The sequence below is a fragment of the Gigantopelta aegis genome, chromosome 10 (assembly GCF_016097555.1).
Source record: "Gigantopelta aegis isolate Gae_Host chromosome 10, Gae_host_genome, whole genome shotgun sequence".
NCBI lineage: Eukaryota > Metazoa > Mollusca > Gastropoda > Neomphalida > Peltospiridae > Gigantopelta > Gigantopelta aegis.
In genome coordinates this window covers 38,985,413-38,999,101 of record NC_054708.1, presented here as the reverse complement: position 1 = coordinate 38,999,101, position 13,689 = coordinate 38,985,413, and the positions used below count along the sequence as shown (strand labels likewise).

General features: G+C 34.7%; 1 protein-coding gene across 1 annotated transcript in view; it reads left to right on the top strand.

Moving 5' to 3' along the window:
* LOC121382698 (telomere length and silencing protein 1 homolog) overlaps positions 1 to 13,689 on the top strand; it is an 88,606-nt gene that overhangs the window by 57,478 nt on the left and 17,439 nt on the right. Inside the window, exon 7 of the mRNA XM_041512238.1 lies at positions 6,005 to 6,141. Within this exon, the coding sequence (XP_041368172.1) occupies positions 6,005 to 6,141 (137 nt within the window). The remainder of the gene's footprint in view (positions 1 to 6,004; positions 6,142 to 13,689) is intronic.

Below are 13,689 nucleotides of genomic sequence, written 5' to 3'. Positions count from 1 at the left end.
GATAAGTACGGAAATGGTTTGTAAAAGGTAGTTTTATTCTGAGATGCTCTGGTTCTAGTTTTGCAATCGTTGGCTCGGAACAAGATATATTGATAGTAGGCAGGTATCTTTGAGATGGTTCATATTGAAATATCTTGTACTGATACCGAATTCGGTCCAACTTTGGATTTTCCATTTATCTGTGTTTGTCTGCCTTGCTAGCCTCCAAATGAGGTTATTTGTTTTCAAGCAACTTTAGTTAAATGTTTGGGGTTTTGTTTTATCATTGGTACGATTCATTACCAGTGACTGTAGTCTAACACATGCACCAGAAACATAAAATATCAAACATTTGCTCCACCAGTGAGAGCCACCTCCAGTCGGCTCCACCAGTGAGAGCCACCTCCAGTCTATCAGTGTTGTCCCAAGATAGATTTGTCTCTAATATGCCATATAACCGTAAATAAAATGTGTTGAGTGCGTCATTAAATAAAACAGTAGTAGGCTAAATGGTGGAAAATATTGGAGTGCTAACTCGTGGTCACCTCTAGTTTCAGGAGACCTAAAGCTCTATCAATTGTCTTCAGCAGGGTTAGTTGACTGGCTGGATTAGTTTAACCTAATTATTACGGTAGTAATGCATTAATATTAAATTTTAGGAAATGTATACACTTACCAGTGTATTAATGCAATTAATAAATAGGTAAACTTGAATATAATAAAAATGTGTTGTTTTGATCTTTTAAGTTGTGGAGTCAACTGTATGCCTATTTGTGTGTGACAATAATACTGTTGTAGTCATGGTTATATTACAAAGATAACAATAAATACATGATCATTATGGGGTTTAAAGTAGACTTTTAATCAGTTTTAGTCTAATGAGAGATCATTTTAATGGCATCTCACCAATATATAATGTCAAATTCACTTTACATGCAGAACCTAAGTAGTATTTAGCAGCCTAATCTAGATTTGTGTGCAATAAAATCCCTGAAACGGAACATTTGAGGATGTCAACCTAAACTTCAAGTGAAATTACTGTTGAGAAATGGTGGAAATTGCACTACGTAATGTAAAAATAAAAGTGTCACTAGGGATGACACGATTGCTTCTATTTCTGAAATTCATATTCCACTAACTTGCTCTTAATTCTCTTATGTTTGCCTTGCCCATCCTAATAAATATTTTATGTGTTTTATTTAGTCACTGTTAACAATTCCATTGAAATATTGCTGTTGAGGAAATAAGGGTAGGGTTATAAAATATGTAATTACACAGCAAATCCTGCAACAAAACTTTATTTATAGGATGTAAATAATAACTGGATGACCAAATGAGCTTCTATTGTAATTAGAACATTTAAAGAGAATACTTGAGGTGTTGAGCCTAAACGTTACGTTAAATTTCTAGTGAAAAATAAAACTGTGTGAATTCTAACAAGGGCTAACAAGGGCTGGCTATATTCACAGCAAAAATTTATATAGGCGATAAATAAGTATTTGATTGATCCATATTAACGAACCATCTGGAACAGGAGGAATACATACTACGTACTGTACGAACAGTGCATTTTCTGAACAGGGGAGATGGGGGGGGGGGGGGGGGATATAAATCTATGAGTAGTGTAATATTGCCCTTACAGTACTAACAAAAAATTAATGATAATAAATAAATAAATAAATAAATAAATAAATAAATAAATAAATAAATAAATAAATAAATAAATAAATAAATAAATAAAAATAAAAATTACAAATTATCAACCGCCCTCACCCACTCCACCATGACATGATTAGCCTACTATACTACCTTTTTGGGTGGAGGGGTCGGTGTTTTATACAAATGCAAGATTAACGTGCATGCACACACGCACAAACGGCAGGCTGAACTTGTCCCTGCACGTAGAATTTGATTCAGCTGGGTAAATAATAATTAAGCCAACCTTTGAATGGCAAAACATATGACATGTGACTATACTGTTTTGTTTTTGTTTGTTTTTTGGTGGGGGTTTTTTTTTTGGGGGGGGGGGGGGGGGGTTTACGCTGTACATTAAACCGAATGACCACTTTGCGAATCAGTCAAAATAATTTGCAAACGTATAACGAAAAACGACTGGCTGGTCGTATTCCACATTTGTGATGCTGGAAAACATGTTATCCATTTTTGAACCAAGCACAATAGCATTGTAACCGTCTAGACTCTCTCCCCTGCTAAATTTCATGCACACGTGCCTGATAATAATAATAATAATAATAATAACAAATGGTGAGTTCATGTTCCGACTATTTATTATTTTATTTCAGCGTATTCGCAGTTATTTTCATCATGAAATAATATATTTTATTTTATTATATAGCCTCTATTAGAAACATACTTATTTGCCCTTGATTTGCATAGTGCTAAGCGGCCCCAAATTAGCCACTAAATTATTTACGGCGTGTTCACTCTCCAGTTGCTTGCAACAAAGGCCCTTTGTTACTACTGAATTGTGGAGTAGTTGTCGACTTGTTCTTTAATTTTTTGGTGTGGGCTTATTTTGTAGGCAATTGTTTACTTGGGGGCAGATTTGTTGTTATTACTGGGGTTTTCTTTGTGGGGGAAGGTAAAATTGTTGATGGGGAGGGGGGGGGGGGGTATTTTTTAAATATTAGGTTTTTTGTTTTTCCTGCCACTTACACTTATAATCATGTTTAGAACAATGTCTTCATTTTAACATTTAACCTTAAATAATCTGCATGCAAGACTAACATAAATATGTTTACACAGATATTTTGATGTAAACAAAACAAGTACTGTTACTATAGGTAAATGTTTTTAGTTTAAATTATATATTTAGCTGTTATTAGAGCAAAATTTACACTTTATAATGCAATGTATATAGGCCTAATTAATTTACAGCAAACGGAATATTTAGTCAAACAGGCGCATGTGCAGGAAATTGTGTAGAGGAAGTCTAGACTGGCTAGTGGTGTTTTTAGGAGAGAGGTCGGGTCATGTGACCCCGGAAATACATTTAAAAAAACAAAACAAACATAATTCAGCACGTGGGGAAAGGGACTGTTCTAATCGGAATATTACATATTACGGAATGTTGTTTTGTTGTTTTTGTAAATAATTTAAGTTTGGTTTGACGTAAAATAAAAATAAATCTTTTTTGAAAATAACAAAAATATACTATTCTTGTGTATAATTTAGAAAAACAAGCGGCTCAGAAATAAATAACTTTAGTAAATTCCATAGTATGAAAAAATGTGTTACTGTCACACACAATTCATTAAAACTGCAGGTGTGTTTGTATGTTTAAATGAAATTATGATAATTAATGTGAGGCGAGATTGCAGCTTTGAAACAAAAAATCTAAAATTTCCATGCAAGAAAACCAAAACAATCAGGGTGTGTGACAGCTCGCTAGATTCATCTCATATTTAACAAAACGCAATTTCATCAACTTAATTTTTACCTGTATCATTCTTTATTTTTAAAGCATAGGTGGGGACATTTATGATGCCAGGGACTGGCATGCATAAATCTCAGCTGAAGATTTAAAAACAACTGTGGCCATTGGCCATTCCCGAAGTAACCGGAATGCGACGGAAGTGGTTAGGGGATGTAACTCTGCTTATTTTTTCTTGCGAATTTCTAATAGAGGCTATAGCTGGCCCTCATTTGCCAAGTCTCTATACACGGCAGTCGTTTATATAAAATTCTAAAATACATTATAGGGTTGTCGTATATACAGCATCATCACTACAAGTCTGTTTTGCCGTATTTGTATGACTTCACAAGAAGACTTCCAAATATTACAAATGAAGCGTGTCATGGAATTCCCTCGATTGTAGATCAATTAAAATGTTTTGGATCATACAACAACTAGGTTTGGCATTCCAAATGAATGTAATATCCATTTATAATCCATATTTAGAGAAATAAGGCCCACTAAATCTGCGATTGAGCGCCTTTAAACTTTATATTAAATTTCTACTAAAAAATAAAACCGTAAATTGTATTTTGTAATGTTACAAAAAAAGTATTATATGAGACCCTAATCCTCTAAGGATTTCAATATTGGTAATATATCTAAATTCTCCACTCATTATCTCCCAATCCTCAAAATTTTGTATTCTTAAATGCCTGACAAATATTTTACAATGCTTTTAATATAGTCACCCTTTAGCAATTCTGTAAAAATATAACGGTCGTGAAAATGGGAGTAAGGTCACAAAATGTGTAGATACACACAGAAAGCTGTGAGTCCTGCAATGCCGTCATAAATTTTCCATCCCTAGGGATGTAGGCCTTGACAAAAATCACTATGAGCATTCATCCCCTCAGATGGTACCGACCGATCCCTCTGGCTCATGGACTATAGTAAACATACAGTAAGATTATTCACATCTACTTAAAAAATAATAACTATAATTTTAATGTAAATGTAAATGCACATCTGTTATGAAATGGAAATCTACCCTGATCAGTTAGATAGTTGATGAATAATTCATACTCATATTTAATTTTCAGTGTCTACATAAGTTGGAGGGGCCGGACGTAGCCCAATGGTAGCCTGATGTGTGCTCGGTCTAGGATCGATCCCTTTTGATGTTACAGCCAGTGCACCACAACTGGTACAGGTATATCAAAGGCCGTGGTATGGTGCATATAAAAGATTGCCTGCTACTAATGAAAAAATGTAGTGGGTTTGCCCTAAGACCCTATGTCAGAATTATCAAATGTTTGACATCCAATAAATCAATGTGCACTAGTGGTGTCGTTAAACAAACAAAAAAACAACGATAAGGTGTTTACTTATACATATGTATATACACACACACGCTCACACATGCACACACACACATGTATGTATGAATGTATGTATGCATGTATGTCTATTAAAGGTAAATGAACCCTCAGTGGTTCTTTATTCAAATCTATTTAATAAAAAGCATACTTTAAAAAATAATAGAAATAGAACTCTACTCTGATCACTTAAATAATTGATTAATTTTGTGTGTCTACAAAAGTAGGTTTTTATTTGAGGAAATATACATTAGCCAAGAAGTGTGTAATTTGTTGACAACTACATCAGTGGATGATTTCATGTGCACTTGGTAGTGAGATAATGTATTTATAATCCAACCTACTGAAATCTTAAATTTATCATTTTCCAAAAACTATCGTAACTACTGTTGTGTTGTTGTTAATATTGTTTTTGTTAGAACAATTGTTATTATAAATGATTATAATTAAAGTAGTGGATAACATTTTTCTAATCGGTTTGACATGTACACATTTATACAATAAGTATTTTAAATTATATATTCTGTAGTTGATGGATGATTTTTGTTGTTGTTGTTGTTGTTTGTTTATTTGTTTATGAAATTAAGTTGTACAGACATGCATTACAATTTTGTCATGATAGATAACCGTAACCGCTGTTGTAGCTTTCATGAAAATATCATCGGGATTATCCTACAGAAGAAGAGAGTACAAAAACAACAAACAACGACATTGATATACGCTACCTAACATTCAATTACACAATTTATTAACCACTCAGTATATTAAATATTTGTCACATTAACATCTACATTTGGAATATGTTTTATATATACACCAGGACATTACTCGATGTCATAAAATCTCAATGTCGATCAACCGTTTGCTCATGAATATTCAGTAGATGCTCAGTAGTTGACGACGCTCCGTGTCTACGATCTAAGTCTCTTCCGTCAAACATTTGATAATTTTGACATGTAGTCATCAGTGGAAACCCACTACATTTTTGCTAATGCAGCGAGGGAAAGACAGACAGGAAAGCACATACCACAGCCTTTGACCAGTTGTTGTGTACTGGTTGAATGGATCCACCAAGGTGATTCGACCCTGTTATGCAAGTATCTCAAGCAAGCACTCAACCAACTGAGCTAAATCCCACTCTTAAAGGACATCATAATCTGCAAATAAAACACAGTGCTTGCAGAATAACATCATGTGTTTGCTCATTGTTGGCACCATTTTATATTTATAGAGCCAAGATCAGAAATATAGAAGCAACTGAAGAGGCTAAAGACAAGCTATTACTGGACAAGTTGAAAAAGAAAGAAAATGAAGTTTCCGATTTTGTACCTACAAATATGGCTGTCAATTTTGTGCAGCATAACAGATGTAAGCCAAAACATATATAGAGGATAATAAACAAGTTTCCAGTTATTATTAAATTTATGTGCAGAGTGAAATAATTTTCACTTGTCATGAGCTTTAGTGAGTGACAAGTGAAAATTATTTCACAAGGGACATAAATTTGATAATAACTGGTACCGAGTTTGTTATTCTATTTATTACCCCCAGCTATTTGGGTTTTTTTTAAAAGCCTTTATTTTCGATATAGCCTACATCGGCTATATGTCCATGTATATAGAAACGACGTAAACTACTTTACTGTTCTAAGTATTGCTTTAACTTTGTATTTTATTCACGGTTCACAGATAATTTTCAAAACCCACAGTTCTATATATTCTGTAAAAAAATCTATAATGAATTGCATTAAACTATCATTTTATTACAAGTTTGACATTGAAACCAGAAAGACGTAAACACAAACACTTTAAACTACATGATGTCATTGTGTGTGCTTTGGCAAATTGTGATGACATCATATTTAGTAGCAACAAGGTGATTAGTTTGTTAGCGTCAAAATGTCCAATAGTAGCGTACGTTAAACCAATGCATGATAATTTCTCAGTGAGAAATTTTTATTTTTTATTTTCCCTGTTATGAGTGCCTGCTGGGGTAATATATACATTTACTTCATAATACTGATATTTAACTGAAACTGTTAGTGCTCATTTCAAACATACAGTATGATGTACACTTAATTATGAACAAAAATAGTTGTAGGGGAGAGTGGGGTTCATTGGGACACTTTTCACTTTAAAAAAAAAAAAAAATCTCTATTAGAAAAGATACAATAAAATTAATTGTATAATATCCTTCTATAATCATTTGCTCATCATTTACCTACTCAGTACCTTAGATATCTATTGAATTTCTTTTTGTAAAATATGACTTTTATAAAGTTAAAACTTTGTCCCAATGTACCCCACACATGAGGTACAATGGGACACAGGTTGGGGTAAATTGGGACACTATAGTTATATACATAATTATTAAAAAAACCCAAAACAAGGCAACTCAGTAGTAACACAAAATATTTACTCAGGAAAAACAGCAAATATAAACTCAGTAAAAACAGCAAATGTAAACTCAGTAAAAACAGCAAATGTAAACTCGGTAAAAACAGGAAAAATTAATTCATTATTAACAAAAAGTGTTAACTCTGTAATTACAGGAAATTTTAAATTGGTAAAAATAGCGAATGAATTCTGTAGCCTAATGACAGGAAGAGTTAACTAAAAATATTGGCTCAAATCAACATCAAAAATAAACTGTTTCTTTGTACGTTTTGTACCAAGTGCTGAAATTGGACAGGGTAACTTAAAAATAACATCCTCAAAGACAATTTGATCAATATCATGATTCTCTGGAAATACAAACAAAGTGCCTTTGGTCTTTAAAGGCTTTCTGAGTAGATACTGCACCTGCAACATTTCATTTTGATTTGCTTCATAGAGGACTTTCCCGATGTAGTGATACGGTATGTTGACCTTTTTGAGCAATATTTCACAAGAATGAAGTCACCAATCTTTACATTTTTCTTCATTGGCGTTTCCATGTCGATGTCTGATTCAAATGATTCTTCAAAATCATCTGAATCATCCATGGTGAGAGCATTAGCAACATTTTCACCCTCACTTTCTTCACTATCTGAGGAAACTGTTGACTTTTTTTATAGACTTCATCCATTACTATCTGAACAGCACATTTCATCAAGTGTTCGGAGGTCTGGGACTTTCTTTTTCTATTTCTTACCATGGTCCTAAACAAAATTTTGTAAAAAGTACAATGTTTGTTTAATGATACCCCAGCACATTATTTTTCAAGTGGCTACTAGACTTCAAATGTATGTTATTTGTGACACATGGTCTACACAAGATACCCATTTCTACCACATATGCTACCCTTGTTTGATTAGCAGCTAGAGATCTTTTATATATACTATCAACACAGACAGGACAGCATATACCACAGCATTAGTTGAACTCAATGTGGACCACTGGTTTGAATGAGAAATAGCTTATTGTGTCCACCAAGGAGGATTGATCCGATGACCCACCACACCTTGAGCGGATGCTCTACCACTGAAATACGCGCAACGCCTCTGAACATTTTAATGACCTATTCATCAGACTTTCACTTAAGTTTTTCCTTGATATACAGCTCCGTAACCTGGGGGGGTGTGGGTAGGGGACCGGAGTTGCTCACTGATAATCTTAAACTGTTTTTAGTTACTATTGTGGCTTGCTTACTACTAAGAATTCACCCCCCAGGATGTTGGTGCCCACCACCACCCCCCCCCCCCACCACCACCCCCCCCCCCCCCCCCCCCCCCCCCCCCCCCCCCCCCCCCCCCCACCCCAGGCTTTTGGTCAGGATACGTACCTAATATAGTTATGTTTACTATTAAATAGTTTTATAATGTTACTGTTGGCAGGTTGGTAGCAAATATGGTGTATAACTATGTTCATCCAACAAATAGGCCAGGAGCATTAGCATATAACCTGGAAAAACTTAGTAGACAGCTGACTTTTTCAGTAGAGCTCCAGAAAGTCATACCTGTACCAACATCACAAAGTACTGCAAATTCTACCCTGTGGCAGTTTTTTTAAATTCCAGATGGCCGCCATTACCATGAGCGATAAATGGGAAAACTCCAAAAGCATCATAACTGCTTAAGCACAGGCTTCAGAACAATGATTTTAATGTGTAAATCCATGTTTGGAGTGTGCTGAATCCAATGGGTGCAAATATGTTTCAGTTCCATCTGAAATAATCCAAAATGGCTACCAACAAAACTAATAATTAGCTTAAAAACCAGGCATTTCTTTACTTTAGAGCTATAATAATACATGATTCACCATACATTAAATTGAAGAGGGTTTTTTTACAAACAAAGTCTTGATAAATGGAGATGGGGCAAAACAAAATGTCTGTTTTTGTTCAGCATATGCAGCGCTCAATTTTTACGGTCGTCCGGTCGTCTGTGACGACCTAATATTCAGTCGGGCAACTTAATTCTATGATACTAGTTGCCCGTCGGACGACTGACTTTTGTTTAAACACCAAAAGGAGTTGTGTCGCATAATAATGTGCAGTTTCCTTGCCCACAATCGCTTTTAAACTGTCGTTATCTAAAGTAGAGGGAATGATTTTCCGCGATCACAAAAAACACGGACGGAATCGCGGAATTTACTAACTGAAACGGAATTCGCGATTTAAAAAAAAAAAAAAACCTTCAAAAGTTGTATTTCTGGTTCAAGCACCATTATAAATCTTTTTGGTAGTTTTAAGATTCAATATTAATAATATATGCATATAGTGTTTTTGTATGCCAACTTTCGTATGCCTAAACACTACCAGAACCGTTCATTCTCGGAAGTTACGCTGTAAGCATGTAACAAAGCATGTTGACTGTTTACCCGTGTCACTTTACACAGTAAAATTTTATTTGAAATATAAAAATAAACATGAACTAATACAATTTTAGAATGTTGATTATATAACAAGATTTCTAGTATGTTCAATTTCAATATTTTTTAATAATACTTATTACGATTCGTAAGCATAACCGATTTACACAACGCTTTCGTTGGAAAACATAATTTCGCAAACCTTTGGGCATATTCGTTAATCTGTCTGTACGGAAGCAATTCATATTTATAGTCCATCCCACAGGGAACACCTTTTTTCATGCTATGGAATTTACTACACATTATTTATTTCTGAATCGATTGTTTTCTAAATTGCACACAAAAATAGCATTTTACTTTTCTTCTTACTGGTTTATTCTAGTAGCACATGTAGCACGTGCTATGACTCTGCGCTTCAGGGGGTCCCGCGGTGAGTAATTGTGTACATTTATTTTCCCCAGGTAATTTTTCCCCTCTTCCCAAAGGGGGTGAAAAATATATATCTTGGGAATTGGGCCCCGCTGTTATTTGTGCTATTGGCCCCGCGAATCCTTAAACTGATTCTGAATACATAATTCTAAACAATTGTTGTTGTTTTTTTGTTGTTTTTTATTAAAAATGTTTAAAGGCCGTCATTTAAAAGTTATAAAACAATGTCGAAACTGTAAACGATCGACAGAACAGTGCTTAGTGTCAGTTCACTACCGCTGGCCTATATCCAGCTTGACCCGACCACGTTTGAATATGTAATTTGTGCCCACGGCACGCTAGTTAGCTTACAGAGAAACATACATGTGTAATTGAGTGGGTACTAGTAATTCTTACTTGTGCACTTTTTTTTTTTGGTTCACGTTTTGTAATCGTACTGGACCAAATAAAATGTTATCATGTATTTATTTATTTATATATTTTTGGCAACTAATGTAAGATTACAAACAATGCATTACCAAGTTCTTGTTAATATTTTCATGAAAATAGTGGGGTTTGTCAAATGTGTGTTTTGTTTATGAATCTTAACCATAATCCATTAAATGAAATGAAACTGAAAGCCACACAATCAATAATTGTGTATTGTTTGAATTTAAGGGAGAATGGATCTCTTTATTATTATTAAATACAAACAATAATTAACAGTAATTAAGTTTGTAACTTTGTTTTAACTTCGGCTTATGTACGGACGAAGGTCGAAACTTTGTCTAAAACCAAGTGGTGCGGTTTATACACCAATGCGTGTAATAGGCCAGAAAATATGGTACATCACTTTTTGTGTCAACAAAAATCTTTACAGGTATTTAAAAAATAGCAATAGCCAACAAGCTCAGAGCTGGAACAATAAAACACAAATGGATATAGTTTATAATAATAAAACATGACATTAATTAACACACAAAAAGGAAAAAACCCACACGGAATTTGCAAAAATCTGAAACGGAATGTGGCAAAATCTGAAACAGAAAATCATCCCCTATTCTAAAGCATCAGTCGAAATCACGTGGGTTTGTTTGCCACTCGGAACTCCTCGGCCGATTCTGTGAGACATCAGGAAAAATCGTAATCAGCTGAAGTATTCCGAATAGTAAACATTCCAGTGCATTCGATTGGAACATAGAGTGCATTCGATTAGAAAATAGCTGATGTGTCGCCAAATCACAACAATCTTAAGCAATTAGGCCCTATGTGTACATGTGTATAACTACAAACATTTAAAAACATTATTAAAAAGTAATGTATTTTATTGTCAGACAGTACATATTACATTTTACATTGACAACATATTAATTCCAAACCTGTTGGTTACTGTTTTATTAGAATATAAATATAACTCTAGGTTCAAAACACGGATGAAATCAGGGCAACCAAATTTTTGGAGGGGCAACCTCAATGTGAACCCATACTTGCCCTCCGGGCAAGCAACCAAAATCCTTAAAATTGAGCACTGATGTGTGAATTATGAACTTGCAAGTGAATTTTGAGTTTACGTATCAATTTTCTTTGTCCTGTTTTATAACATTATTTGACCAGTGGACTAAATATGTTACTAATTTCACTATCATTTGTTTGTTGGGCAACAATAATTTACCCTTTTAGCATTGTAGGAGTACCTTCTGATGGATTGGCTAGTATCTTTCTATTTGATTTTCAATAAACAAAATGGCCGCCAACCCATATAATGACAAATATTGAAATATGAATAGCATTAGCTAAATGACATTTGCACTTTGTTTCCTAATACTATAAATAGAGAAGATAGACCCCAACTTTCTTATTCTTATATTTCTATATCATTTTATTAGGTACTTTTGATTTGTTGTTTTGTAGAAATAAATATAATGCCACATAAATCAAAATAAATATAATGTATTTAATATACTAAGATCAATGTTTTAATAAAATATTCATATTATAGTGAATATGAAGATAGATTGTGAATCGCTTCAATTGAATTGATAACATGTTATATATTTTTCAGTTACGGTATTACTTTATTTTGTGAGACTAGTTGTCTCAACCTGAAACTATCTATTCTGCTTTGTTTTGCACAAAAGTTGTCCGAAAAGCATTCACTTGGTGTTTGTCCTGTCACATTTGACCAACCCCTGTACATCAAGGCAATTGAAATTGTGATATCATCTTTCCCAGAGCTCAATAACATTGTTGTTAGAATTGAGGAATTTCACTTACTCATGTCGTATATGGGCGTCAGTTGGATATGTAATGGGTGGTAGTTGTTTAGAATGTCTGTGGGCGACTGTTTTGCTCCAAATACTGTCATCCATATGATGACAGGTCATGCACAATCTCGTTCACTCTGGGCTCATCTTTTGTCATCAGTAGCTATTGTATCCAAATTACTACAGACACCTGGATGTCTCAGTAGCATAAATCTCACTCATCTTCAGGCTATACATAAATGTCTGCTGGATGGTCAATGTCCCACTGACTTTGGGAACAATGATGAATATGTCCAAAAGCTCACACATATTATGGATGGGCCTGATGGAAGATGCCGCCACACAAAGTAGAATGGTTAAACTTTGGGTTGAATATTTGAAACAAGTGTCCCTCATTAGGCGTTTCATCTGGGCAGAGCGCACTGTAATCCGTGAAATGAATCCCTTGTTCCATGCTGCTGGTCACATCGCATATGCAATATCTGCCCGTCTCTAGCTTGATCAGATGAAAGGGCTGATGAAGCAGTATTATGCCTTCACCTAGAGAGGTTATTTTACCATTCGAAGAAGAGATAAATTCTGGAGTGGAAACTTTTGTGACCAAACAATAGAACAAGATGTGATGCAATTGCTGAAAACCTCTGAAGGTATGGCACATGGTTGAGGAATTAAAAACCGCACACTGAGCAAATGGGTGCATGCTATGCCCCGCTGTATCCCAATCTGTGATACCTTGGAAACGTTTACAGGTGTGCATAGTAACACCTCTGACCAGCATGTGTACCTTCATGCCAGTAGCATAGCCCGAGAAAGAAAATGCTATGAAACCTTCCTCCCTTGGCTGGAAGTGCATTCTCCATTCTCCTTTAGAAAGCACAATAAAGCACTGATATGTGTAGCAAGTGGTGTCAATGCTGACCAAGCTGTTGCTCTTGGCATAAAAGCTGCTTCGGCTGTTACTGGGCAAACATATGCCAACATGAAGTTGGACAGAGTGACCAGCATCAGTGGTAAAAAAAAACAATGTATCAATATCTGTGGTGTTGAGTTTGAAGTGAATAGCACATTGTTTGTTATTCATGAGGGTCGCGTGTGCGATTAAGGATAGTTCTGAGATGGTAGCTTATCTCCTTCATGAATTTGCCAAACAGCCACCCTCCTTATTTGATAAAGGGATTAGGAGGAAAAACACAAAGAGTGTTCTTGGTAACATCCTCATACTAATGTAAGCTAATTATGAGTAGTCAAAAGTTGGTTTTAATTGCTTATTGTAGTCTCTTTTATAGTATATGGATGCAGTAGTATCTGTAGTATATAGTTATAAAGTTTATGCAAATATTTCGATTTCAAAGCCAAATATTGGTCTTGTTGTCGGTCATTTTGGATTCATACTAATTAACTCAAAGACAAATGTATATAGCTTCATTGGATTCATCACACGTCAAATATGCATT